Source organism: Notothenia rossii (assembly GCF_949606895.1).
Source record: "Notothenia rossii genome assembly, chromosome: 8".
Taxonomy (NCBI): Eukaryota; Metazoa; Chordata; class Actinopteri; order Perciformes; family Nototheniidae; genus Notothenia; species Notothenia rossii.
Window position 1 is genome coordinate 25,844,441 of NC_136906.1, and position 27,608 is coordinate 25,872,048.

General features: G+C 42.6%; 2 protein-coding genes across 3 annotated transcripts in view; both read right to left on the minus strand.

The window, feature by feature from the left end:
- Positions 1 to 27,608, minus strand: part of LOC307015501 (uncharacterized protein) — a 42,977-nt gene that overhangs the window by 12,635 nt on the left and 2,734 nt on the right. The window contains exons 1-2 of one of the 2 annotated variants that reach the window (XM_079644152.1): positions 14,472 to 14,626; positions 13,238 to 13,849 (exon numbers count right to left, since the gene is read on the minus strand). In XM_079644152.1, coding sequence (XP_079500278.1) covers positions 13,357 to 13,833 — 477 coding nt within the window. In that variant the 5' untranslated portion in view covers positions 13,834 to 13,849; positions 14,472 to 14,626 and the 3' untranslated portion in view covers positions 13,238 to 13,356. Of the gene's footprint in view, positions 1 to 13,237; positions 13,850 to 14,471; positions 14,627 to 24,984; positions 25,339 to 27,608 lie in introns of those variants that run through there. The other variant, XM_079644151.1, reaches the window with a different exon arrangement.
- LOC307015502 (uncharacterized protein) lies at positions 21,890 to 23,281 on the minus strand. The gene is made up of 2 exons (XM_079644153.1): positions 23,124 to 23,281; positions 21,890 to 22,501 (listed from the first exon to the last, which is right to left on the minus strand). The coding sequence occupies exon 2, from the start codon at positions 22,483 to 22,485 to the stop codon at positions 22,009 to 22,011; it is 477 nt and encodes a 158-aa protein (XP_079500279.1). The 5' UTR covers positions 22,486 to 22,501; positions 23,124 to 23,281; the 3' UTR covers positions 21,890 to 22,008.

Here is a 27,608-nt window from a genome sequence, read left to right on the forward strand (position 1 = left end):
TCATTGCATGTCTGTCAATAGAGCTTCGAAAAGTGTGTCCAATTCAACAAAATGTTTTTGGAAAGGTCAGAGCTAAATTATAGATTGTTTGATTGTGTAATTACAAGGTGAGAGAAAATAAATCCACATCCTATTACACTTATTTTATTTACTTTTCCATGTTGTACATATACTTACTTGTATTAAATGTTGAACCACATGCTGGATATCTTCCCCAGCCTCAAGGAAATACAATAAATGGATTCATAATTTTTTTTTTTTTATAAAAATGTATAAATTAATAATGTTGTGTGCAAAAATTTCCAATTGAAATATAAAATGAAAAATGAGTTTACTTTTGAAATGATTTCTCACAAAAACCTTTCTAAATTATAGTAAATTATTAAAAAAGGTTTTGTCAATATACGTTTTTCTGCCTAAAATAGTTAAAATTGAACGTAAACTATATCAAACACCACATCCATGGCAATTAACCCACTTTTGCCCGCCATTTAAATTGACTTTGGTTGAAGTTTATAACAATATTGATATCACATATATAGCATATCATTGATGCAGTCTTTCTGAACACTTTTAAAATACTGCAAATGAATAATATTTGTAAGAAAATGAAGAGTGCAGAATCGCTGTATGGTTTAAATCTCCTTAGTTACAATGTTGTCCATTTTAGACAAAGGCTTATTATATTTACAGCCCTAATAACATTCATTTTCTGGGCTCAATATGTGTCTTGGCTGTTTTCGTTGTGATCGCTAAATTCACCTTGTTTATAATATTATCACTATAACCAGGGGCGTAGCTGGAAATTCTGGGCCCCATGAAAGAATCTATTTGTGGGCCCCCAATCCATGCGAGTGCGCATTAGCGCGCACGCTAAAAAAAATGTGGCCATTTATTTATTGATGAAAACGCATAATATGGTTTTTACCTATACATTCGGATCAGCAGTTCAGCACCAGTTCAGGATGTCGCATTGCGTTCATCTTCAATGAATGGACCAATGCAATAGTCTACCAAACAACCTTGAGTTGCACTAGCTAGGCATATTTTCCCCTATTCTTGTGACAATGTTTTCTGATACTCAACATACAAAAGCTGTTACTTGTCCTGTCTCTCTGTAATCCCATCTCCAACACAAATAGTCTACTCAAGCACACTATTAGGTTGACAGACACTTACATTTTGATGTGCTCTGTAGTATACAATCGTTCCCTGCTTGGATATACCTTTTACGAAGCAGATTTTGAACTGTCGCGGGCAGAGCACTAGCTTTTTTGCTGTAGCGGCCGGGTTGCTGCCTTTCTCAGCAGAGTGCTAAAGCCCTACCTGTTACACGCGCAAGTAATTCGAGGAGGCGCGAGTGACAAGTGTTGAGTTATTGGTGGGGACAATTCAGGATTCTTGGATACTGGTGGGGTCAGAACCTTGCGTCCACCCCCAAAACGACACGATGAAACCCAACCTCGAAAACCCTGTTGAAGTTAATGAACTGTAATGGACTGCAAGAAATCAACATGCACTGACTATCAACTTTATCTTCTGTCTATTTAATTGAAAATTACACCCAATACAGGAATGAACAAACAAAAAATCTCAACATTCTTTGACTTATTAAATTAAGATTTGAACAACACAAGGACAAAAGTATAAATTAACTGAAGATTTGAACATAATTATAAAACAATAAATTCTCAGGACATGAACACACTTACAGCAAACAATGAAAAATGTAGTGCGAGAGGACTATGCATCAGATAGTAATTGTTCACAATGTGGGCTGTAGCCTGTCAGCTTACTATAGGGAAACATCCCACAATCCTGTCATAGACTGGATTTTTATTCCTAAATCCCGAACGCCAATCGCCGGACCTTCTTGGTGGCAAAATCTTTTACGAGCTCTTTGAAATCAAGTGACAGAGCCAGCTTGCTTTCAATCGATAACATTGCAAGGCTGTTCAACCTCTCTTGCGACATGGTAGATCTTAAATAGCTCTTGATAAGTTTCAACTTACTAAATGATCTTTCACCACCAGCTACGGTAACTGGGAGCGTCAAGAAAATTCTGAGGGCAATGCAAACGTCTCCAAAAATGCTCTGGAGTTCCATCTTGTATATTGCATTCAGTAGATCAAGAGAGCTACAATCAGGGGGGAAAGTGGCAGAAAATATTTTATTGAGATGCCTTATCTCACTCTCAAACTGATCTGTGAGATCCTGTGAGTATTTCTCCCTCAGTGGCTGACACACAGAAGCCATGACACTGTCACTCAACTTCCCAATTTTAAGTATTGCAGCAAATTCTTCAACAATATTTGCTGTTGTTTGGAACCGAGTGTCCAAGTCACTTATGATCTGGTCCATGGCAGTGAGAAACACAGTGTTACGGAATGTTGTTTCTGGCCTATCCTCCTGACCTGTTCCTTCAGCAGTTTCATCATGAAACCTCTTCCTCCTCCTCTCACGGCAAAGTTCTTTTTTGAAATGAGGTGGAACCTCCATTTCCTTAGCTACCATTGATGCCTCAGACAGAATAGCATCCCATCCATTTCTGAGAGTCTGCATCTCATCTCTTAGTGCAGCAACATTACCTGCCTCCACCTCTATTGAGATTTTCCCTGACTGGAGTATCACATTTCTGTCATCAATAGATTGCAATACTTTCACCCAAATGGTGAGAAGGACAATGGCATCAAATGACATGAGGTAGTTCCTCAGACCAACAGCTTCAGATCTGGCCTCACCTGTGAGACTGCATGAGCTCAGTATGGTAGCAAGGGCTTCAATGACACAAGGTAGGTGCTTTGCTACAGGTTTCACAGCATCAATTCTCGCACTCCAGCGAGTGTCAGATAGCCTATGTACAGAGCAACCTGTTTTCTTTTTGTATATAGACCAACGAGATGGACTGGCACTTACAAATGTGTAGAGGCGGTTAATGTAACCAAAAAAGTTGGATACTTCAGGGCTCGATTCTGCAGCATGCACGCCTACCAGATTCAACGTGTGGGAGGCACAAGGTGAGAAAGTAGCAAGATTATTCTTTTTCAGTATTTGTGCTTGGACTCCCTTGATTTTCCCTGACATATTCGCCCCATTATCATACCCTTGCCCCCTGCAATCACTAATGTCTATCCCTAGATCCAGAAGCACACTCTCCATCATGCCTGCTATTTCACATCCTGTTTTTCCGTTGAAATCTTTGAATTCAATAAATCTTTCAGTGATCTCCCATTCGCCTGTGTCTTCATTATAATGTACATATCTTATGAGCACAACATTTTGCTCGGTGTGGGAAATGTCAGGCGTTGCATCACAAATGATTCCATAGTATATGGCATCCTCCCTTTCCGTCAGAATGGTTTTTAAAACCTTTCCCCCACACAATTCAATAAACTCGTTCTGGATGTCTGGGCTCAGATAATGAGTTAGCTGGCTTCCTTTTTTGGATGTCCTGATTTTGTCTAAGTGGTCTTTCAAGAGTGGATCATATCGTGACAAAAGTTCTAGCGTACCTACAAAATTTCCATTGTGGACATCGCCCAAAGCATGCGTTTTACCTCGGAAAGCTAAATTCCTCGTTGCCAAGTGCAGAGTGACATCAAGGAGTCTCTGCAAGATAGCTTTGTTTTTCTCAATTTCAGACTGTAGCTCTCTCTGCAACTGATGATCAACGCCACATGCAGTCATAACCGAACACTGTAGGTGTTTCCATCGCAAATAACAGTCCCTGTGATTCCTACTTGTTTCATGGCTTGGGAATTTATCATACATGCGACGCCACTCGACGTCACACATCTTGTATCCCTGGTCACTACTCAAAGCACTAAGAGAGGGTATTTTTTGCTCCTTGGAGAAAAGAACACATGGTATGCAGAACAGTGCATTTGCACTTTCACTGTGAATCAACCAGTCCCTTTTCACTTTTCCCCTACCCTTATCTGCTTTGGTGTATTTCAAGTAATCTGGAAATCTCTTTCCCTTTGAATCATGTGGAATTTCTTGATCTGTTTCTCGCATTGCTAATTTCTTTACAATAGTTGCCCTGTCCTTGTCACTCATCCTAGCTGGGAACAACCCTGGGTCAAGTGATAGCAGATCTTCTACCTCAGACACCACTACAGGTGGCTCAGTATCTGTGGCATCCTGTGTCGGAGCCTCACTTTGTCCCTGACATTGACTGTCCATAGCTGCTTCCTCCTCATCTGTGCTGCTTTCATGGTCCTCGACCTCTTCTTGTACTGGTACCTCTGCCTCTTCACCTCTGCTCTCCTCGTTGGCTGCCTTGCTCGAAGGCCCTGGCTCTAGAGTATCCATAGTGTACATAATTTATAAAATGCCCTATAATAGTAATAACACAGTACAGCTCGAGCTATCTCTTAATTGTTATAATAATAATAATAATAATAATAATAATAATAATAATAATAATCATTTGTATAGATATTTTTCAATTGCTCAAATCTAGCTATAGCTACTGTAACAACCTCAATTTAATGTGCCAGTGGTCAATGGTATTGCAATTACTGGAAGAACTAGAGTAACTAAATGTGTATATTACCTAAAGTTGTATTCAATGCATGGTAAGCATATTTAAAATCTGTTTGTTAACCCCAAGCCCTGCTGCTTTACCTCCCTCTCCTTCAACTGGGAACCGGCCTGAGGGAAGGGGTACTGATCCTGAAGCCGCATCTGTGCATTAGAGCAGATGTGATTAGCATGTAACATTATACAGGTTAGGTTAGCTAGCCATAGCAAAAGGGCATAGCTGCTGGATACAAATTCACTGGGCTCATCGACACTCATCTAATTTTTGATAGCAACAGGTAGCTAACGTCAGCCACAAAATGTTGGCTAAGCTGTTATGGGCTTCAAAACAAGTTCTGTGAATAAATACCTTTCTTGTGAAAATACTTGGTGACTATCTGTCGACCTCTTTTATTATTTTCCTCTTGCTGACGTTTTTTCTTTCGTTTCTGAGCTCCTGATTCATGAGCTGTAGAGGACATTTTCCTGTCAGTCTGTTCAAGCTGCAAGCTGCTGGTGCACTGCTGTGCCGCCTAGTTATAGTTGAAAGTGGGGGTGCAAGATTAGTAACTGGCAGGCAAGGGGTGGTTTGGAGTGGGTCAGGCACGACCACCTCCATGGCAGAATTGTTTTAATTTAATGAACACCTGTACGTGCAATTTCCTGCAATATAGAGCACAGAACTGTCTCAAAATCCTATGGGATCCTAAAGGATTCCTATAGGGTTCCAAAAACGTATAGAGATTCCTATAGCATTTTTTGACTAGGGATGTTATCCTAGGTCTCTTTCTCACTTCCTCTGCCTCCTCCCTGAGTCTGCACAGTCACCACATCATTCTACATTAAGGAGAGCAATACACTTATGAGTACACTGAACTGGTTTGAATACACAATCTTTATGCTACTCTGTAAAGAAAGGGAGAGAGGGGGGAATATATTATCCAAGTATTTGTGTCTTAATTTGTTATGTTATCCTACACTTTAAGCTGACTGATATTTCCATTACCTGTAACTCTTGTGTCTCTTTCTCTCCTTCTCTGCCTCCTCCCTGAGTCTGCACTGTCACCACCACATCATTCTACACAGGAGAGCAATACACGTATGAATACACTGAACTGGGTTGAATACATGATTTTTTATTTTTTCTGCCATGTTCTACCTGGTTGGCTGGCTGGCTACACACACACACACACACACACACACACACACACACACACACACACACACACACACACACACACACACACACACACACACACACACACACACACACACACACACACACACACACACACACACACACACACACACACACACACACAGTGTGCAGGTTAGTTACAGTAGGAGATGGGCTTCTATCATATTATCTTCTATCATTCTATAATTCATTCTTCTTTTATTTTCATTTCAGGTAGTTGTACCTTAAGAGAATTGAAGGCTGGCATCTGTAAATGCAGATAGATATAAGTACTTTATTCTTATTTTATTATCATTATTTTCTTTCCAATGAAATGAAATCAGAAAATAAGTGGTATATGATGGAAAATATGAAAGTCAATGCTTGAAGGAAAATGGACTTCGGAAAAGTTTTTTATTTTGTATTTACTGTTCTGTAAAAGTCTTGTCGAATGCAATGTTTTATGTTTTGTGTGGACCCCAGGAAGACTAGTTGTTGTCATGCAACAGCTAATGGGGATCCTAATAAACTCAAACTCTAATGGGCTTCGATCTACCAGGTAGCTAGCTAGTCAAACACACACACTGGTTGATGTTACTAGCTAGCTAGCAAACGTCAGCTAACCGCTAGCTAACATAACGAGTGAGCTGTAATTCAATGCAGCGAAAATGAAGAGAAGGTGATGATTATAAATGTGTTTTATTGTATTGAGTGGTAGAAGTAAAGACATGTCTAACATATTCTTTGTTTGAACAACTTACTGAAAAGGTCTGCCACCAATGACAGACTGTTCGCGGTGATTTACACTCAGCCTACCTGCATCAGGACTGCTGTGGGTGGGAGGCAGTTGATCAAACCATTGTGAGCGAAATGCGTGGGGGGGTCACAATCTTTGGAAACTTAAAAACTCGCTATTAAGTGTCTATAATCAGCACAAGTTCTTTCATTGCGTATTATTAATTCGATTGAAATTACACACTTATGTTTACAGTGATATATTGGGGGGGAAATGTCATATTTTTCATATTATCAAAAAGTGGGGGTGCAAAAGCACAAATTTGCTCCCCCAAGGTCAATTGTGGGGATGCACCTGCTCCGCTTGCTCCATTGCTCAGGCGCCCATACCATGCAATGAATGAAGGGAGGGGTGCTCATTCTGTCAAACAGAGTAACAAGCACCTGTTTGTTTCTTTTGGGACGTTTTTTTTTAATACAGGCAATTATACTTTTGAGTCATTTACATTAACTTACTTTAGGATAATAATAAAACCATATTAATAAAAAGATAATAATAGTGTTCTCTGGGCCCCCCCCCCAGTGCTGGGCCCTTGGAATCATCCTAACCTCCCCCCCCCCAGCTACGCCCCTGACTATAACACTGACCCAGATTGCTGGATCGCTAGAAACACCGCTGTCATCAGGTCGGCAAGGGCTGTTCCATGCTCTGCTCAACCTCCCGGCGGGAGGCTCCCGCCTTCCCCAATGGACTCAGTAGTGCCCCCTGCTGCCGTGGAGCATGTTCCAGCCGGAATATTACTGCCAAAAGTCAATATTCCGCCGTGAGAAGAAAAAGTTTTGTAGTTGTAAAAACAAGTTTTGTACTTGTAAAAAAAAGTGTTGTAGTGTACTTGTAAAACCTGTGCTGAATTTGTCTCTGAAACATAATTTATTAGAAATATGTTATGTGTTTGTTTGATAGATACGTTTTTTCTTTGCAAAACTAAATGCATTAGTTTGTAGATGGTGTTTTGTATTTGCAAACCACATTGTGTTTGTTAGTGAATCATGAGGCATTTGTAAAACCTGTTTAGTTTGTTTGTGGAGTTATGGAGGGAAATTAGCTCCATACACGTTCCTCAAAACAAAGTCCTTCGCCTCCCCCGGGTCCGTGAAACTGTGTCGCTCTCCATCGGCCGTTGTGATCCGCAAAACTGAGGGATACCAAAGTCCGTACTTGACACCATCACAGCCTCTTAGCATGCCTTTCACGTCCCTGAAGGCGGCTCTCTGCTTCACGACTGCTTGGGTGTAGTCGGGGAATACTCTGATCCTGTCTCCGTGTGACATTGTCGGATCTGTGGCCGTGGCTGCCTTGAGGAGGGTCGCTTTCTTCTCCCGGTAATAGTGACATCTCACCACAAAGGCTGGTCCTCCTGGGGCCGATCCCGTAGGTGTGCGATGGCAGCTGTCTAGTAATGACTCTTTTTCTAAGCACAGCGATTCCTGGAGTAGTTTAGCTACAAAGTCAGTTGGGTTCTTCCCTGCCTCCCGTTTTTCTTGTATCCCAGTGATGCGGAGGCTGCACCTCCTAGACCGCGCCTCCTGGTCCTCACTCCTGTCAGAGAAGATTTTCATGTCCTTTTTTAGCTGCTGCACGTCTCGTTCGAGAGTGGTAATGAGGTCCGAGTGATCATTAGCGGCAGTATCCAGGCTCTCGACCCGGTCCTCCAAAGACTTGGTGCGGCTGCTGACGCGGTCAACGGCGGATCTCAGCTCGTCCCTCAGTTGGCTTATTTCACGTCGTAGTTCTTTAGACTGCATCTCGGCGTTGTCATACATTTTCTTCAGCAGGTCAGACATCTCCTTCGCCCTCCTCAGCGCAGACTTCCTGTGCACTCATGGGCTGCTGGTGGACGTCAAGAACAGCCGCCTGGTGGACGCGCTGACGTTTGCCTCGTTCACGTGTACCCGTGGCGAGGCCTCATTCAGCGGGCTCTCCAGCTCACTCTCACAGGACGACAAGTTCCAGCACCTTTCAGTGAGTTTCCCGACTTGACGCAGCCCTCCTTTTCCGCTGCCACTACCAAACACGGGGTAGAGCACCACATTGACACTGAAGGCCCCCCTGTCTACGCTAGGGCCCGGCGGCTCAACCCTGACATGCTGGCAGTCGCCAAGTCGGAGTTCGTCAACATGGAGCGTCTGGGAATCATCCGCCGCTCAGACAGCCCTTGGGCTTCGCCACTTCAGATGGTCCCTAAATCAGCCGGTGGCTGGCGACTGTGTGGTGACTACCGCCGCCTTAACGACGCCAGTACGCCAGCCCGCTACCCGGTCCCTCACATCCAGGACTTCTTTGTACACTAAGCCAGTAATTACGCCGTTTGGGCTTTTCGAGTTCCTGCGTATGCCGTTTGGACTTAAGAACGCAGCTCGGTCCTTTCAGCGGCTGATGGATTCAGCGCTCAGAAACATGCCATTCATCTTCGTCTATTTAGACGACATCCTGGTCGCCAGCTCCTCCTCCGAAGAGCACCAGGCACATCTCCGGGTCCTTTTCGCAAGGCTCAACCAACACGGCATGATTATCAACCCGGCGAAGTGTCAGTTCGGGTTGTCCTCCATCCATTTCCTCGGGCACCTCATCAGCAAGGATGGGGCCGCCCCCCTCCCGTCGAAAGTGGAGGCCGTGTCAGCCTTTCCACGACCACCTACAGCTCGGGCGCTCCGAGAGTTCCTCAGGATGGTGACGTTTTATCACCGGTTCATATGCCGGGCGGCCCACACCATGCGCCCGCTGTACAAGGCCCTCAAGGACAAGTCCCCCGGCCAGGCCATAGACTGGACGGCTGAAAGGGAGGTCGCTTTCAATGCCCCCAAAGCCGCCCTGAGCGAAGCCGCCATGTTGGCTCACCCGTCACACAGGGCCCCCATCGCTATCACCACAGACGCGTCTGACTACGCAGTGGGCGGGATGCATGAACAATGGGTGGACGGAGTCTGGTAACCGCTCGCCTTTTTCAGCCGCCAGTTGACTCCCAGGGAGCACAAGTACAGCGCTTTCGACAGAGAACTCCTTGGTCTCTATTTGGCGGTTCGCCACTTCCGTTTCCTGCTGGAAGGCCAGGAGTTTGCGGCGTTCGTGGATCACAAGCCACTGACCTTCTGCATGTCCAAGGTGGCCGAGCCGTGGTCCGCTCGACAGCAACGCCAGCTTTCGTACATCTCCGAGTACACCATGGACATACGACACATTGCTGGCAAGGCTATCGTGGTCGCGGACTGCCTCTCCAGAGCGGTCATCGGAGCTGTGCAGCTGGGCCTCGATTACCTCCGCATGGGCGCTGACCAGGCCTCGGACCACGGGGTCCAGACCCTCAAGGCCTCGGTCACGGGATTACGCCTGGACGAGGTCATGGTCGGTGACTCTGGCGCAAAGCTGTGGTGTGACGTCTCCACGGGCCAGCCTCGACCGCTGGTTCCTGGGGGCTGGCGCCGACCTGTTTTTGAGGCGGTTCACAATCTTTCCCACCCCGGTAGGAAGCCATCCGTGAAGTTGTTGTCACAGAAGTTTGTGTGGCAGGGGCTTAAGAAGGACGTGAGGTCCTGGGTCGACTTGTGCATGACCTGTCAACGGGCCAAAGTCCACCGCCAAAGTAGCGCCCCTTTTGAACTTTTTGCTGTTCCTGAGAGGAGGTTTGACCATGTCAATGTCGACTTCGTGGGTCAGCTTCCCCCCTCTCACGGTTTCACCTACCTGTTTATGATGGTGGACAGGACAACCCGCTGGCCCTAGGCCGTTCCCCTCGCCTCGACGTCAGCTTCCGACGTCGCCCGCGTTTTTATCGGCACGTGGGTGGCGCGCTTTGGGACCCCGTCTGACCTCTCCTCTGACCGCGGTTCTCAGTTCACCTCGGAGCTGTGGAATGCTGTTGCTGTGGGTTTGGGGGTCAAACTGCACCGCACCGCCGCATATCACCCCCAGGCTAACGGATTGTGTGAGCGGTTTCACCGGTCCATGAAGACGTCACTGCGTGCCGGCTTGACCGACGACAACTGGGTGGATAAGCTCCCGTGGGTTATGCACGGCCTCAGGTGTGCCCCCAAAGAAGACCTGCAGTCCTCGTCGGCGGAGCTTGTGTATGGCCAGATGCTACGGGTCCCCGGGGAATTCATTCCCACCGCCACTGTGCCCTGGTCAGCGGCCGGGCAGCACTCCTCCCTGCTGGAGACCGCCGGGACATTCGCGCCCGTCCCCACGTGGCAACACAGCAACCCAGCTTTCCGGTGTGTCCCCCGGATTACGTTCGGCGGATTTCGTTTTTATTCACCAGGACGCCCTCCGCGGTCCCCTGCAGCCCCCTTACAACGGTCCGTTCAGGGTCATACATCAAACAAACTATAGGCAATATTATTGTTCATAACAGGTAATGTCAAAGCTATGAACTGCATTGTTGTTTAGCTGCAATATAGGCTATATGTAACATCTAACATTTACAAAAGTCACCTGTAATAGTTACCTTATGTAGCTGACGCTCAAAGGTCCCTTATTATTGTTTTGTCCTTTTTGAAGAGTGTTTAATGTATGGTTGAATTTTGTTTTATTTTCTAAAAATGATAAGAGTTGTCTTTCCGGAAGTCATGTGACCTCTTGCCCCGGATGTTTATATTGTGTTTGTGTGCGGTAAAAGTGTCAACGATGTGATAACGTAATTCTACTGCTGGTCTACTAGGCAAACACGTTTTCACGGTGTTTCATGATTGTGCAAAGAAGAGAATAAACGTGATTGTGGACATCGGTTCGATGCGTACTGTAATGTTCTTTCAAGACCAGAGTAGTTACACCTTATTTAGGATTAGATACCGTTTGCATGGTGGAGAGCAGCAAGGTGATAAAGGGACCTTTGAAGACAGCGCCACTGCAGCGCATGCGCACTTCTTATCTCTTAATTATGAGTTTTTATCTCATTATTTCGACTTTTTATCTCATTATTTCGACTTTTTATCTCATTATTTCGACTTTTTATCTCATTATTTCGACTTTTTATCTCATAATTATGACTTTTTATCTCATTATTTCGACTTTTTATCTCATAATGACTTTTTATCTCATTATTTCGACTTTTTATCTCATTATTTCAACTTTTTATCTCATAATGACTTTTTATCTCATTATTTCGACTTTTTATCTCATTATTTCGACTTTTTATCTCATAATGACTTTTTATCTCATTATTTCGACTTTTTATCTCATTATTTCGACTTTTTATCTCATTATTTCGACTTTTTATCTCATAATTACTTTTTATCTCATTATTTCGACTTTTTATCTCATAATGACTTTTTATCTCATTATTTCGACTTTTTATCTCATTATTTCGACTTTTTATCTCATAATGACTTTTTATCTCATTATTTCGACTTTTTATCTCATTATTTCGACTTTTTATCTCATAATTATGACTTTTTATCTCATTATTTCGACTTTTTATCTCATTATGACTTTTTATCTCATTATTTCGACTTTTTATCTCATAATTTCGACTTTTTATCTCATAATTATGACTTTTTACCTCATAATTTCGACTTTTTATCTCATAATTATGACTTTTTATCTAATTATTTTGACATTTTATCTCATTATTTCGACTTTTTATCTCATAATTATGACTTTTCATGGGGATTTTATTATTTTCAAGTGGTGGAAATGGGCTTCCATATCTTGGTAGCAGGTCTGAGGAAAAAAATAAAAATGTGTGTTGGATTGCGGGTGTTGGATAATATTACATTACATTGCATTTAGCTGACGCTTTTATCCAAAGCGACTTACAATAAGTGCATTCAACCAGGAAGATACAACCTTGAAGAAGACAGAATCATATAAGTACATCAGGTTTCGTAGAATTGAATAAAACAAAAGAAAACACCAGCGATACTTAGCTCAATCAAAGTAGGATTTGCCTCCTCTTTGCCTCCCTCGTGACTCCAACAGGACTCCAATGTCTTTGTCAGTCTTTTTACTCCAACAGGACTCCACTGTCTTCGTCTGGCTGACGCTCCAGGAAAGAGCCACCTAAGATGGACACCTGATTGCTGAGTTCTCACAGCTGTGGGGGCACGCCCCTCTAATTAGTTAACTCTGTTCAGCTGGTGGGCGAACAGTGTTCCTAATGCAGGGTTGAGGCGCGTGACCCACTGAGACCTGTCTTACAGGTTGAGTTGAGCAGATCTGAGATTTAGAATCTCTCAGAAATCGCAGTTTTAGCTACAATAACTACAGAACAATTATACAGAGTAGAATAAATGAAACAGAGAAGTCTATTTAAACAAGAATATAACTTACAGTGATTGCTGAGTCAGTATAGATAGTGTCCTCACCGGGTCCGGATGCACACTGAGTTATTCTTATTTTAAATGCGCTATTTAATATAAAGAGTAAAACTAAATATCTCTCAGGTTAACTTCTGTCCACGCCACTAACATGTTATAGAATGAATAATAGATAACTGGAGGAATTATTCTATTATTCTAGTTTTTATAACCCTATTTGGTATCAGTATCTGGAAGAAAGATAATAAATAATAATAATGACTAATTTTCACACTCTTCTCTTTTACAATAGCCATCTGCCATTTTCTAGACAAGACACGGTATTTAGTCCCTAGTAATAAATATTACTAGTTTATTGCTAGCAAGACATAAATAAAAAACCCAATGTATATGAGAACATCAAATATCTTTCTAGGTTTGCACAATTTCCCGGTAAATGTTTGTATAATCACATATATGTCAATATAAATCTAAACCAAACTCAGATTTAATATGAACCATTTATTTTTCCATGTAACAGTGAAACAGTTACAAAATGCTAAAGTCATTTACTTTGTATCAAAAGTTTTAAACATAACAAATAAATGGGTTACAGCTCATAGGGCTCACATGTAGCCACGTGCACCATAGGTTGGGACTGGTTTGGGGTCGATGATTTTAAGGATTTTAATTTGAGAAGGATCCCAGACACAATCCTCCTCCAAACCGCTCTTCACCATCCCACACTTGGGGGGCACCCAGGCGGTGTCGAAGCCGTAGTCGTGCCAGGTCTTCTGCCTTGGATGGTCTTGGTGATCGATCTTGATCACTTTCCCTACGTTGACCAAAACCTTAACGACGACCCTGTCCTGCACTTGGGGATCAATGGGATAACGGCTAGCTTTCAGCAGGTCTCTGCTGAGGTAGACGCCACGGCCGAGCATCCCGTCTGGGGAAGGGCGAAAACCTGTGGCCAGGATTGATTGAGCAATGGCCCTGGTAGTGCCATGGTACATGACATACTTTCTATTATCATCTGGTGCAGAGAGCCCAAGTCGGCCAACCCCAGGCGGCACATCAAAATCATCTTCAGCCCAGTCCATGTTGGTGTCAGTATCACTGCAGGAAAGAGGAATATTAGCGACCTCAGAAGGATTCCATAATTATGGCAAAACTAAACATCATTGCAAAATGATTTAAAACAGAAACTACGCAAGACGTTAAGAAATCATTAAACAACACATTTTAAGCCCTGGAAAAGTCTAAAAAAGTGATTGCATTCTTTCTAATATCACCCATGGGGCAACATCTCTCTTACAGAAAGTACAAAGTCCGATCATATAGAAATCTATGAAACATATTACCTTATGACACAGTAGTAGTTGTTTTTTTAAACCAATATTAACAAATTGCTTTACATACAATAGGCCTACAACTCATATGGAACACCCAGTAAAAAAAAGGTATAAACAAAAATGCAATTAATAACATAATTTACAGATCCTAAATGTGCGTAGAGTGATTCACTTAATGGTTATAGAAGTATGAACTCATTTAGCATGAGTAATATCCTCAGGCAATTTGTTCCAAAATTAACAAGGAATTGTAGCATATGGCAGGCTTAAAATAAGATTAATTTCTGACAAATAATCTACTGCTTCTCAGTTAATCTTCTTGTATTGATCAACTTTACGGTATTTGAATGTAAATGCACTAAAAAACTAAGAGTGTGTTCACGTACCTTCCCTTTGTTCCACCAAGAGTGAAGGCTGTGAGCTCACTCTGCCTTTTATAATCACCTTCAAGCTTTGGGAGGAAACTTCATAAAAGTGTATTTAAATGTCACTTTTGTTTCACCTCTTACACTTTTTTAAAGTTTGATTTTAATTGAGTTTTACATTGTGGGTGTGGTCAACACAGCAGTGCCTGCCAATGACGTGAGAATTTAAGGCGGTATCTGCAGATGTAGGTGCGGGAGTTAAGGGTCTTTCCATGGTCTCTTTTAACCAGGATGATTTGGCACTCATGTCCGGGGCAGATAAGTTCCATACAAACAATGAATAGGAAACTGGTTTGGCATGTGGCAACATTCTCCAGAACCACAGTTATATGAGCTCAGGTTTTTACAATAAGTGCATTCGACCAGGAAGATACAACCTTGAAGAAAACAGAATCATATAAGTACATCAGGCTTCATAGAGCCAAACATTTCAAGTGCTACTCAACTGGCTTTAGATAAGCCAGCCCTTTATTAGTATATAAGTGCTTTGTTAGTAATTCAATCGCTCGAAGTGGAGTCTAAAGAGATGAGTTTTCAGTCTGCGCTGGAAGATGTGTAAGCTTTCTGCTGTCCTGATTTCAATGGGGAGCTCATTCCACCATTTTGGAGCCAGGATAGCAAACCCACAAGTTTTTGCTGATGGGAACTTGGGTCCCCCTCGCAGTGCGGGTGCAGCGAGCTGTTTGGCTGATGCAGAGCGGAGTGCACGTCCTGGGGTGTACGGTTTAACCATGTCCTGGATGTAGGAAGGGCCAGATCCATTCGCAGCATGGTACGCAAGTACCAGTGTCTTGAAGTGGATTCTAGCAGTTACCGGAAGCCAGTGAAGGGAGCGGAGGAGCGGCGTGGTGTGGGAGAATTTTGGAAGGTTGAAGACCAGACGAGCCGCTGCATTCTGGACGAACTGCAGAGGTCGGATGGCACATGCAGGTAGACCAGCCAGGAGGGAGTTGCAGTAGTCTAGGCGTGAGATGACGAGAGCCTGGGCCAGAACCTGCGCTGATTTCTGGGTCAGCTGGGGACGTATCCTCCTGATGTTGTAAAGCGTGTATCTGCAGCAGCGGGTTGTAGCAGCAATGTTTGCAGTGAAGGACAGTTTGTTATCTAGGGTCACACCCAGATTCCTTGCAGTCTGAGTCGGGGAAACAACAGAGGTGCCGATGTTGATTGTTAGGTCAAGAGTGGGACAATATTTTCCCGGAAGGAAAAGCAGTTCAGTCTTGTCAAGGTTGAGCTTGAGGTGATGAGCAGACATCCACCGAGAGATGTCTGCTCGGCAAGCAGAGATGCGTGCGACGACCTGGGTCTCTGAGCGGGGAAAGGACAGAATTAGTTGGGTGTCGTCAACGTAGCAGTGGTATGAAAAACCATGCGGGCTAATGACAGACCCGAGAGAGTTTGTGTACAAGGAGAAGAGGAGGGGACCAAGAACAGAGCCCTGAGGGACCCCTGTAGTTAATTGACAAGGGTCGGACTCGGACCCTCTCCAAGTTACCCCGTAGGTGCGGTCTTTGAGGTATGAGGTGAGGAGGGAAAGTGCAGAGCCTGAAACTCCAAGTTCTTGGAGAGTGCGAAGGAGGATCTGATGGTTCACCGTGTCGAATGCAGCAGACAGGTCCAGAAGGATGATGACAGAGGAGAGGGAGGCTGCTTTAGCCGTGTGCAGTTCCTCCGAGACAGCAAGGAGAGCAGTTTCTGTTGAGTGACCTGCCTTGAAACCAGACTGGTGCGGATCCAGAAGGTTGTTCTGATGGAGATAACAGGAGAGTTGTTTAAAGACAGCGCGTTCAATTGTTTTAGACAGGAACAGGAGGAGAGAGACAGGCCTGTAGTTTATAACATCAGACGGGTTGAGAGTGGGTTTCTTTAGGAGAGGGTTTACTCTTGCCTCCTGGAGACTGTTTGGAAAGTGACCAGAAGTTAGAGAAGTGTTGATGAAATGGGTGAGAAACGGTAGAATATCAGGAGGTTTGAGGGGATAGGGTCCAGAGGACAGGTGGTAGGACGGGCAGAGGTAACGAGGGCAAGAACCTCACTTGGAGAGAGAGGGGAGAAGGAGGTTAGTGTGTGGGTGAAAGGAGGGTCTGGTGACCCAGCGGTGAGTAAAGGTGAGTCAGAAAGTGGTTTAAAAAGTCGCTTGACAGAAGGGAGGAGGGGGGAGGGGCTTTGGGGGGGTGCAAGAGGGTGGAGAAGATAGAAAATAGTTTTTGGGGATTGGAATAGGAAGATTTGATCTTATCTTGAAAGAAAGTGCTTTTTGCCTGAGAGATGGAAGCGGAGAAAGAGGAGAGGAGAGCCTGATAGGTTAGGAGGTCGTCATGGTGTTTGGATTTCCACCATTTCCGCTCTGCTGCCCGAAGGATGGTTCTATTAGCTCACAGTGCGTCATTTAGCCAGGGAGCAGGAAGGGACTGACGAGCCTGCAGAGATGTGAGAGGACAGAGAGAGTCCAGAGAGGATGAGAGAGTAGAGAGGAGGGTTTCTGCAGCAGAGTTTGGAGGCAGGAGATGGAACGAATCAGAGGAAGGGAGGGCTGAGAGCACCGATGAGGCAAAGGTAGAGGGGGAGAGGGAACGAAGGTTGCGGTGGACAGGTGCAGAATTAGAAGAGATTAGTTTGTTATGTTTGGAAAGGGGTAGAGAGAATGAAATGAAGAAGTGATCGGATGTGTGGAGCGGGTTTACAGAGAGGTTAGAAGTAGTGCAGTTCCTTGAGAATATGAGATCAAGGACATTGCCAGCGTTATGAGTTGGTGGGGATGGAGACAGTGAGAAAGCAAAGGCGGTTAAAAGAGATGTCAGCTCAGCTATCGTCTCTGTCTGGAGGTTGAAGTCTCCGAGAAGTACAGCGGGAGGGCCAGTTTCAGGGATTTGTGAGAGGAGATTATCTAACTCCTCCAAGAAGTCCCCCAAGGCGCCTGGTGGATGGTAGAGAACAACAATGGTTAATTGTATAGGATGGGTTACTGTGACGGCATGGAATTCAAAGGTGGAAGGAGTGAAGTTAGGTAACTTGAAGAGGGAAAAGCTCCAGTTGGGAGAGAGCAGGAGACCAGTGCCACCTCCTCTGCCAGTGGGTCTGGGTGTATGGGAGAAGGAATATGCTGTGGAGAGAGCTGCTGGGGTGGATGTGTTGGATGGAGTAATCCAGGTCTCCGTGATAGCAAGGAAATCCAGAGACTACAGGGAAGCGTAGTCAGAAATGAAGTCAGCCTTAGGAACAGCTGACTGGCAGTTCCACAGGCCCCCTGAAACGAGATGTTGAATCTCAGTGGAGCATGTGGGATAGACAAGAGCAGGCCGGTTAAATCGATTAGGAGATACACGGGGCCAGTGATGATTGCGAGAGGACACATGAACAGGAATGGAGAAAATACACATGATTATAGCATGAGGGGCTAGAAAACCGAAGAGAATTGAATAAAACAAAAGAAAACACCAGCGATACTTAGCTCAATCAAAGTAGGATTTGCCTCCTCTTTGCCTCCCTCGTGACTCCAACAGGACTCCAATGTCTTCGTCTGGCTGACGCTCCAGGAAAGAGCCACCTAAGATGGACACCTGATTGCTGAGTTCTCACAGCTGTGGGGGCACGCCCCTCTAATTAGTTAACTCTGTTCAGCTGGTGGGCGAACAGTGTTCCTAATGCAGGGTTGAGGCGCGTGATCCACTGAGACCTGTCTTACAGGTTGAGTTGAGCAGATCTGAGATTTAGAATCTCTCAGAAATCGCAGTTTTAGCTACAATAACTACAGAACAATTATACAGAGTAGAATAAATGAAACAGAGAAGTCTATTTAAACAAGAATATAACTTACAGTGATTGCTGAGTCAGTATAGATAGTGTCCTCACCGGGTCTGGATGCACACTGAGTTATTCTGATTTAAATGCGCTATTTAATATAAAGAGTAAAACTAAATATCTCTCAGGCAGTGGCGGTTCTACGGGGTGGCATGGGGTGGCAGCTGCCACCTCAGAAAAATGCCTTGCCACCCCAGCTGCCACCCCATTTGGCAGCTTTGTTTTGAAAGAAAAGTTGTGGCTCATCGGACATTTATGAGAGAAAATCTCTAATGTCCGAGTGCAAGTGAATGCAGCACAAGACGCGAGCCTTGTAACTCCCCCCCCCCCCCCCTGGCGCGAGCTTGGAAATATGATTGGCGGCGATTTCATTTGAACGGGAGGACAGCGCAAAACGAGAAGCATTTCGGATACAAGTCGACAGAAGGAAGTAGTGATGGGATTTATGCCTCTTTGAAGGGAGCCGGATCTTATGGCTCCGTTCCTTTCAAAGAGCCGTTCAAAAGAGCCGTTCAAAAGAGCCGTTTTTTTGGCGGGGTTACTTGGTTTGTCTGTGAAATAATCACCAGGATAATGATTGACTGTATTGCCAGACCTAATGTCAATAATCTGCTTTGTAAACACGACACAAGGTGGCGCCATATCCATGTCATTCATGTCCGTGAATGTACTACTTTGAATTTACCCTCCGTATGTGTTAAGTAAATAAAGTTGCCTTGCCTTGAATGAAATTCACGCAACTCTTAATATTAGATACTGTGTTTTTAAGTGGCGATGGAGATCATTTGTTGACCCTGCTTTAAAGGATATTTTGCCTTTACAAATAGTGCGCTTTTTTGGTTGAAGTTCATCAAAATGCTGCTGCGTTTTCGCGTTTGGCTCATTTTCCATCCGAAAAACACGTCGTCTACCTGTCCTGTAGCCTACCACTTGTTATGACTTCTCTCTCTCGCGTATTCCGTTAAGACCCACCCCATCTCACTCCTCCTGCTGAAACCTACTAATCAGAGTAGGGGCGGGTCTTCACAGAATACGTTTGGGGAACAAAATCAAGCTTTTTAACAGGCGAGTGGATTTTGGCAGGCAGTGAGTGCGGACTAACAATTGAACGATAACAAGAACGGCTCTCACCAAGTACGACTCGGTTCCCCTCGTTCATACCAAAGAGCCGTTCAAAAGAATCGGCTCGTTCGCGACCGACACATCACTAGAAGGAATGAGGTATTTGCGGTCAGGGTATGGCTGGGGTAGGCTACAGCCATACTAATAAATGGCTTAGCCCCACCATGAAAAATGATGTTAAAGTAAGCAAAATAAAGTCTGCCAACTCGCGCGGAGTAAATTGCACAGACAGCAGTTAGTAAGATTGATTTCAGTAGCCACTTGTCTGGAAATACCGAAGATTAGAAACGGTTTTGAAAACTTTTGTCACGTACTGATCGTCTTCTTAATAGAACATCTTTGATAATGTCTTCTGGACAATCAGAATCAAGATAACGGCGTGGTGTTGTTGCAGGAAGTCCCGACGGAGAATACTTTTGCTGTAGTACATCTCGATATACATCGGTACAACTATAAGACCCTACGGTTTGATGATTGATAGGTGTGTGGACTGTCTTTCATTTTGACACACAGAACAATGGGGCTATCCACCCTTATCCACAATGTAAAGTAATTCACACAGCCTCTTCCCTCTCCTCTCTGTGAGGAGCAGCAGGTTCAGCTTTCAGAACAAAGTAACAAAAAACTAAAATTACATTCATTTTATTAAATACCTCGTGTAGTAATATATATTTCTTTATTTTTCTTCTTAAGAGAGCACCAGAATGTGTATTTGATGTTAGTATTTAAAAAAATCTCCTGGGGGAGAATCCCCCAGACCCCCCTGCAGGGGTTGGGTTTTCAACTCTTTGACCTGTGGGGAAATTGCAGGATTGAATTCAGGTCGCCATTTTTATTTACTACAAGACAAATGTGCCTTTTTATTTCATACAGTTCAATTTGGATTGAGACAGGGAAATAATATAAACCTCACGCGTGGCGTTTCACTGTCAAGGGGAGCCTGTATGTTATTACATTGCAAATACTGACTTGAGCCCCACCACTGTATGGGTTAGCCCTACCATAGATTACCCAACACAAATACTCTGGCGCCGCAACTGCTTGCGGTCTACTATGACAAAGAAGAGCCTGTCAAGTTTGACTGTACTCAGCATTGAATCAAAACGCACCATAGCTTTAAATTTGTGTGGCGTTTTGCTGATCAAGATGGTAATCGCCACATTCAGCTGTTATAGGCATGCCAACTTGATGCTCTGCTCACGGATGAGTCGATGAGAATAATAAACTGTTAAGATGATGACCTTACATGTGTAAATATATGTTTCGTCTTTGTGGGGGTCTGCCCCCAAAAAACAGTTTCAAGTCCTGAGAAAGTCAAATAAGACGGTGTGTAAAACTTCACTGCCCAGCCAAAAAAAAGTAACCACTTTGATTTAACTAGGCCAGTAGGTACGGGCATTCCACTGGATAATAACTGCAGCGATGTATGTTTTAGCTGAATACACCGTTTTTTTTAACCCTAACTGATGCAGTTAGTCATTTCTTTAATGTTTGTTCTTTCTGATGTAAAGTCAAGGTTGTAACTGTTTGCAATGAAGTTGTGGGGCGCTGAACTGTTCCTTTGATTCTTTTGAATTATGATAGTAATTACTGGTCTTTCAAATTTGAAGGAGGGTGAGCAAGCATCTTGAGGAACGTTCATCATTAACAAAAAATATAGTTTATTTAATAATAACACTGAAGATGTGAATCATAACAGTGATTGACAGCTGATAGGAATAATATGATTGTTAATATTATCATATTCATAAAGACACACATTGATGAGACAGTTAATTAATGTATTTATTGCAGCAGTCTGCATATTTGGTACCCCTGCTGGTCTAAGAGTTAAACCAACTCATTCAGTTAAAATTCATTAAATTACGTGTGCCACCTTATATATTTATATTTAAGGCTTTACTGATGTGCCACAATAATCTCACCTAATGTTATTGAGTTAAAATATCAATATTGTGGCTTTCCAAGTTAACATTGATTGATATGACTGCGATTAAATCAGAATATACTTCTGCCAGGGGATGCCACCCCTCAAATTCTCCTGCCACCCTCTTGCCACCCCATGAATATTTGTCTAGATCCGCCCCTGCTCTCAGGTCAACTTCTGTCCACGCCATTAACATGTTATAGAATGAATAATAGATAACTGGAGGAATTATTCTATTATTCTAGTTTTTATAACCCTATTTGGTATCAGTATCTGAAAGAAAGATAATAAATAATAATAATGACTAATTTTCACACTCTTCTCTTTTACAATAGCCATCTGCCATTTTCTAGACAAGACACGGTATTTAGTCTCTAGTAATAAATATTACTAGTTTATTGCTAGCAAGACATAAATAAAAAACCCAATGTATATGAGAACATCAAATATCTTTCTTGGTTTGCACAACTTACCGGTAAATGTTTGTATAATCACATATATGTCAATATAAATCTAAACCAAACTCAGATTTAATATGAACCATTTATTTTTCCATGTAACAATGACACAGTTACAAAATGCTAAAGTCATTTACTTTGTATCAAAAGTTTTAAACATAACAAATAAATGGGTTACAGCTCATAGGGCTCACATGTAGCCACGTGCACCATAGGTTGGGACTGGTTTGGGGTCGATGATTTTAAGGATTTTAATTCGAGAAGGATCCCAGACACAATCCTCCTCCAAACCGCTCTTCACCATCCCACACTTGGGGGGCACCCAGGCGGTGTCGAAGCCGTAGTCGTGCCAGGTCTTCTGCCTTGGATGGTCTTGGTGATCGATCTTGATCACTTTCCCTACGTTGACCAAACACTTAATGACAGCCCTGTCCTGCTCTGGGCGATCAATGGGATAACGGCTAGCTTTCAGCAGGTCTCTGCTGAGGTAAACGCCGCAGCCGAGCATCCCGCCTGTAGACTGGCGAAAACCTGTGGCCAGGATTGATTGAGCAATGGCCCTGGTAGTGCCATGGTACATGACATACTTTCTATTATCATCTGGTGCAGAGAGCCCAAGTCGGCCAACTCCAGGCGGCACATCAAAATCATCTTCAGCCCAGTCCATGTTGGTGTCAGTATCACTGCAGGAAAGAGGAATATTAGCGACCTCAGAAGGATTCCATAATTATGGCAAAACTAAACATCATTGCAAAATGATTTAAAACAGAAACTAAGCAAGACGTGAAGAAATCATTAAACAACACATTTGTAGCCCTGGAAGAGTCTAAAAAAGTGATTGCATTCTTTCTAATATCACCCATGGGGCAACACCTCTCTTACAAAAAGTACAAAGTCCGATCATATAGAAATCTATGAAACATATTACCTTATGAAACAGTAGTAGTTGTTTTTTTAAACCAATATTAACAAATTGCTTTACATACAATAGGCCTACAACTCATATGCAACACCCAGTAAAAAAAAGGTAAAAACAAAAATGCAATTAATAACATAATTTACTGATCCTAAATGTGCGTAGAGTGATTCACTTAATGGTTATAGAAGTATGAACTCATTTAGCAAGAGTAATATCCTCAGGCAATTTGTTCCAAAATTAGCAAGGAATTGTAGCATATGACAGGCTTAAAATAAGATTAATTTCTGACAAATAATCTACTGCTTCTCATTTAATCTTCTTGTATTGATCAACTTTATTGTATTTGCATGTAAATGCACTAAAAAACAAAGAGTGTGTTCACGTACCTTCCCTTCGTTCCACCAAGAGTGAAGGCTGTGAGCTCACTCTGCCTTTTATAAACACCTTCAAGCTTTGGGAGGAAACTTCATAAAAGTGTATTTAAATTTCACTTTCGTTTCACCTCTTACACTTTTTTAAAGTTGTATTTGACTTGTGTTTTACATTGTGGGTGTGGTCAACACAGCAGTGCCTGCCAATGACGTGAGAATTTAAGGCGGTATCTGCAGATGTAGGCGCGGGAGTTAAGGGACTTTCCATGGTCTCTTTTAACACAGGATGATTTGGCACTCATGTCCGGGGCAGATAAGTTCCATACAAACAATGAATAGGAAACTGGTTTGGCATGTGGCAACATTTTCCAGAACCAGTTATATGAGCTCAGGTTTTCATTGTGCTTATACATCTGCTCACCAAAAGAGCTACTGTGGTCCAGTTTAACTGAAAGTTAAACTAAAGTTTGTAGAAATTAAAGAAACCGAGGTTGTAAAACGGAGGCAGGCTGAGTGAGCCTCCTTCTGCTGTCCAAATAAACACAGGAAGCATTTCAAGTGCATTCCACAAATATGTCCTAACATGATTTCAGCGTCACAACATTTTTGATTTCCTGACTTCTTTTGTTTTACATCAACAAAGTGAATATCTAACAAGTGATTATTAATCTTGTTTATGGTTTATTATGCTGACCCCAAGTGGCCAAACAAAATATTACTACAGCTTTAAAAATGTATTCTTTTATTTTCCAAATTTGATTTAACTATATAAAAGGTCTCAGATATATACAAAATATGTTTCTGAAGTGTTTGGCTTGAAATACCAAACAGATCGTCTATTGTAACATGTCATAAAGCCCTCTGTTTCAGCACTGTTTCAAAAGTGATGATTCTACGACTGTAGCTTTAAATACTAATGAGTTGCTGCTGGCCATGCTCCTCTGCGAGATGATTGGTTTGAAAAAACACAATGGTGCTCTATAAGGAAATTCAGGTGATGAGGTGGACAGGTGTTACCTTGGTTAGTTATTATTTTGTAGATTACATCTTTAACACTCGATGAAATAGCAGTAAAAAAGGTGTATACATTATTTATTAAAGTTTTTATTTACATCCCAACTAACGTTGTCTGAGAAAATAATGAATATAAAAATGGATAAAACCCTGTTTGTCTCACAATCACACACAAAATGGTGGCTGCAGCTGGTATTTTGATTGAATTGTATTCTTGGTAGCAGGTCTGAGGAAAAAAATAAAAATGTGTGTTGGATTGCGGGTGTTGGATAATATAAAGAGGAAAACTAATTATCTCTCATGTCAACTTCTGTCCACGCCACTAACATGTGATAGGATGAATAATAGATAACTGGAGGAATTATTCTATTATTCTACTTTTTGTAACCCTAGGTATCAGTATCTAGAAGATAGATAATACATAATGACTAATCTTTATAGATCTTCTCTTTTACAATAGTAATCTGCCATTTTCTGAGCAATACACGGTATTTAGTCCCTAGTAATACGTATTTCTGAGTTTATTTCTAGTAAGATATAAATACATAAAAACAATGTATGTGAGCTTATATCTCGTAAAAAAAAGGTATAAACAAAAATGCAATTAATAACATAATACAGATCCTAAATGTGCGTAGAGTGATTCACTTAATGGTTATAGAAGTATGAACTCATTTAGCAAGAGTAATATCCTCAGGCAATTTGTTCCAAAATTAACAAGGAATTTTAGCATATGACAGGCTTAAAATAAGATTAATTTCTGACAAATAATCTACTGCTTCTCAGTTAATCTTCTTGTATTGATCAACTTTACGGTATTTGAATGTAAATGCACTAAAAAACAAAGAGTGTATTCACGTACCTTCCATCAAGTTGAAGGAGCCGGACTCCTCACCGCTGTTGTCTTTCTCCACCGCAGAAAAGCCGGAGTACGCTCTGCCTTCAACTTCAGTCTCCGCCTCCACCGTGTAAGTGCTCGGGAGAGGATCTGCTTTATCCTGGTCCAGCTCATTATTCACACACGGAGGAGTGAAAATGACCTTGATGGTGTCCTCCTCCTCCGCCTCCTCCTCCTGCTCCTCATCCTCTTGGCTTTTCTCAGTTTGTGGAGGCTCCTGGTCCAGTGCAAAGCTCCACTCCTGCTTCCAGTGTTCTTCTTGGTGCTGGTCAGAAGGGAAGTCCTTGTCCCACCCGGAGAGAGCCAGCTGTGGTTGGTCTGAAAAAAAAGGAAAGCATTATAAAGATCTGCCGAATGGAGATCAGGGCTGCAAACTCTGACTTTTTTCAAATCTATTTTACATCCACTATTTTAAATTACATTTTATTTAGATTACACTTTTATCCAAAGCCAAATCAAATATCTCAGAACAGAAAGAATCTTGCAGGTTTATTTGCTTTCAAAAAGCTGAACCATTTTTAAGTATTTCAACTATTTTTGTGTTAGATTTTAACTGCCAAAGAGAATTGCTTCCATGTGCTTTTATTTATGTTTTACTACATGTTGTTTGTTGTAGTCATGTGTATTTTAATTAATTGAGTTGCTATTAGATATGTCCTGCTCTGTGTGTATTAAATGTGTTCTGGTATTGTTATCATCGTTTTTAGGCAAACTAAGTTAACATTGAAAATGATTGGGTGCAATAACAGTTTATTTTGTTTAACTTTGGCAGGTATCATCTTACACTGGAAAGGCCTTGCTAATATGACATGGGAAACTTAAGCATTCACAAGAGGACGTCAAGTTAAGCTAGCAAAACTTTACTGAAGAACTTCCTTTTCAGCAGGAAACCGGGGCCCTGTCTCAGGTCGACTATTTTCATTTCCTCGTTCCTCGGTCCTCGGTCTCACCGGAAGTTGATTTGTCTGCGCCATCTTGAGTACCGTCCCATGGCTCTTATTTCTGCCGGAGGACCGAGGATTGGGGAGCGAGGAGCGATAATGGAGTAGTGATGTGTCGGTCGCGAACGAGCCGATTCTTTTGAACGGCTCTTTGGTATGAACGAGGGGAACCGAGTCGTACTTGGTGAGAGCCGTTCTTGTTATCGTTCAATTGTTAGTCCGCACTCACTGCCTGCCAAAATCCACTCGCCTGTTAAAAAGCTTGATTTTGTTCCCCAAACGTATTCTGTGAAGACCCGCCCCTACTCTGATTAGTAGGTTTCAGCAGGAGGAGTGAGATGGGGTGGGTCTTAACGGAATACGCGAGAGAGAGAAGTCATAACAAGTGGTAGGCTACAGGACAGGTAGACGACGTGTTTTTCGGATGGAAAATGAGCCAAACGCGAAAACGCAGCAGCATTTTGATGCACTTCAACCAAAAAAGCGCACCATTTGTAAAGGCAAAATATCCTTTAAAGCAGGGCCAACAAATGATCTCCATCGCCACTTAAAAACACAGTATCTATATTAAGAGTTGCGTGAATTTCATTCAAGGCAAGGCAACTTTATTTACTTAACACATACGGAGGGTAAATTCAAAGTAGTACATTCACGGACATGAATGACATGGATATGGCGCCACCTTGTGTCGTGTTTACAAAGCAGATTATTGACATTAGGTCTGGCAATACAGTCAATCATTATCCTGGTGATTATTTCACAGACAAACCAAGTAACCCCGCCAAAAAAACGGCTCTTTTGAACGGCTCTTTGAAAGGAACGGAGCCATAAGATCCGGCTCCCTTCAAAGAGCCATAAATCCCATCACTATAATGGAGGAGCGATAATCGAGGAACCACCAGTCCATCCTCCGATGAAATCCTCAGATACTCGCCCCGCCCCCTTACTGTGTATCGCTCACTGATTGGACGATGCAGTGCATGCACTGATCTCATGCTTCTTGTTCTTGACATGAGAGCAGTACACCAGCGGAGTGAAGAAAATAAATGAAACTCACGAGAGTCACTCCTCACTTTAAACTGTGTTTTGTTTCAATTCATGTATCATTTAGTTACAAATATGTGATATATCTGAACAACAAAGTGGTCAAAAATCATTTTATTCATTTATTGGAAACATTTTCATGATCGCTTTTTTCGTTTTTTCCATTGAGTCAGTCATTAAGTGCTATTAAAATATTAATGTGCTACATATCCACACAAAAAAACAAAGTGTGCAATCCAATGATTGTTAATCTAACTGGGTTTTGATAGATAATATATATCTTTTTCTTCTCTCAATTATTTTATTTCTATTGTGCACTCTAATCAATATTAATCAAACTATTGTTCGTTTATACATTTTAAGAATGGCGCTTATCTTTTTTGAGAATTAGTTATTATTTGATTTTATTTATTGGGGTCTACAACAGATGATACAAATGTTTGTGTCAGTAAATGTGTGGCAGGGGTGTTTGTGAAAATAACGGGGACAGAGCTGCTGTCAGACGAACAGCTGTGCTGCGTCATCACAAACGAACGTCGCTTCACGTGACGCTCCGGAGGAAAGGACGTCCCATTGCTCTTCAAACTCATTTCCCTGCTTCTC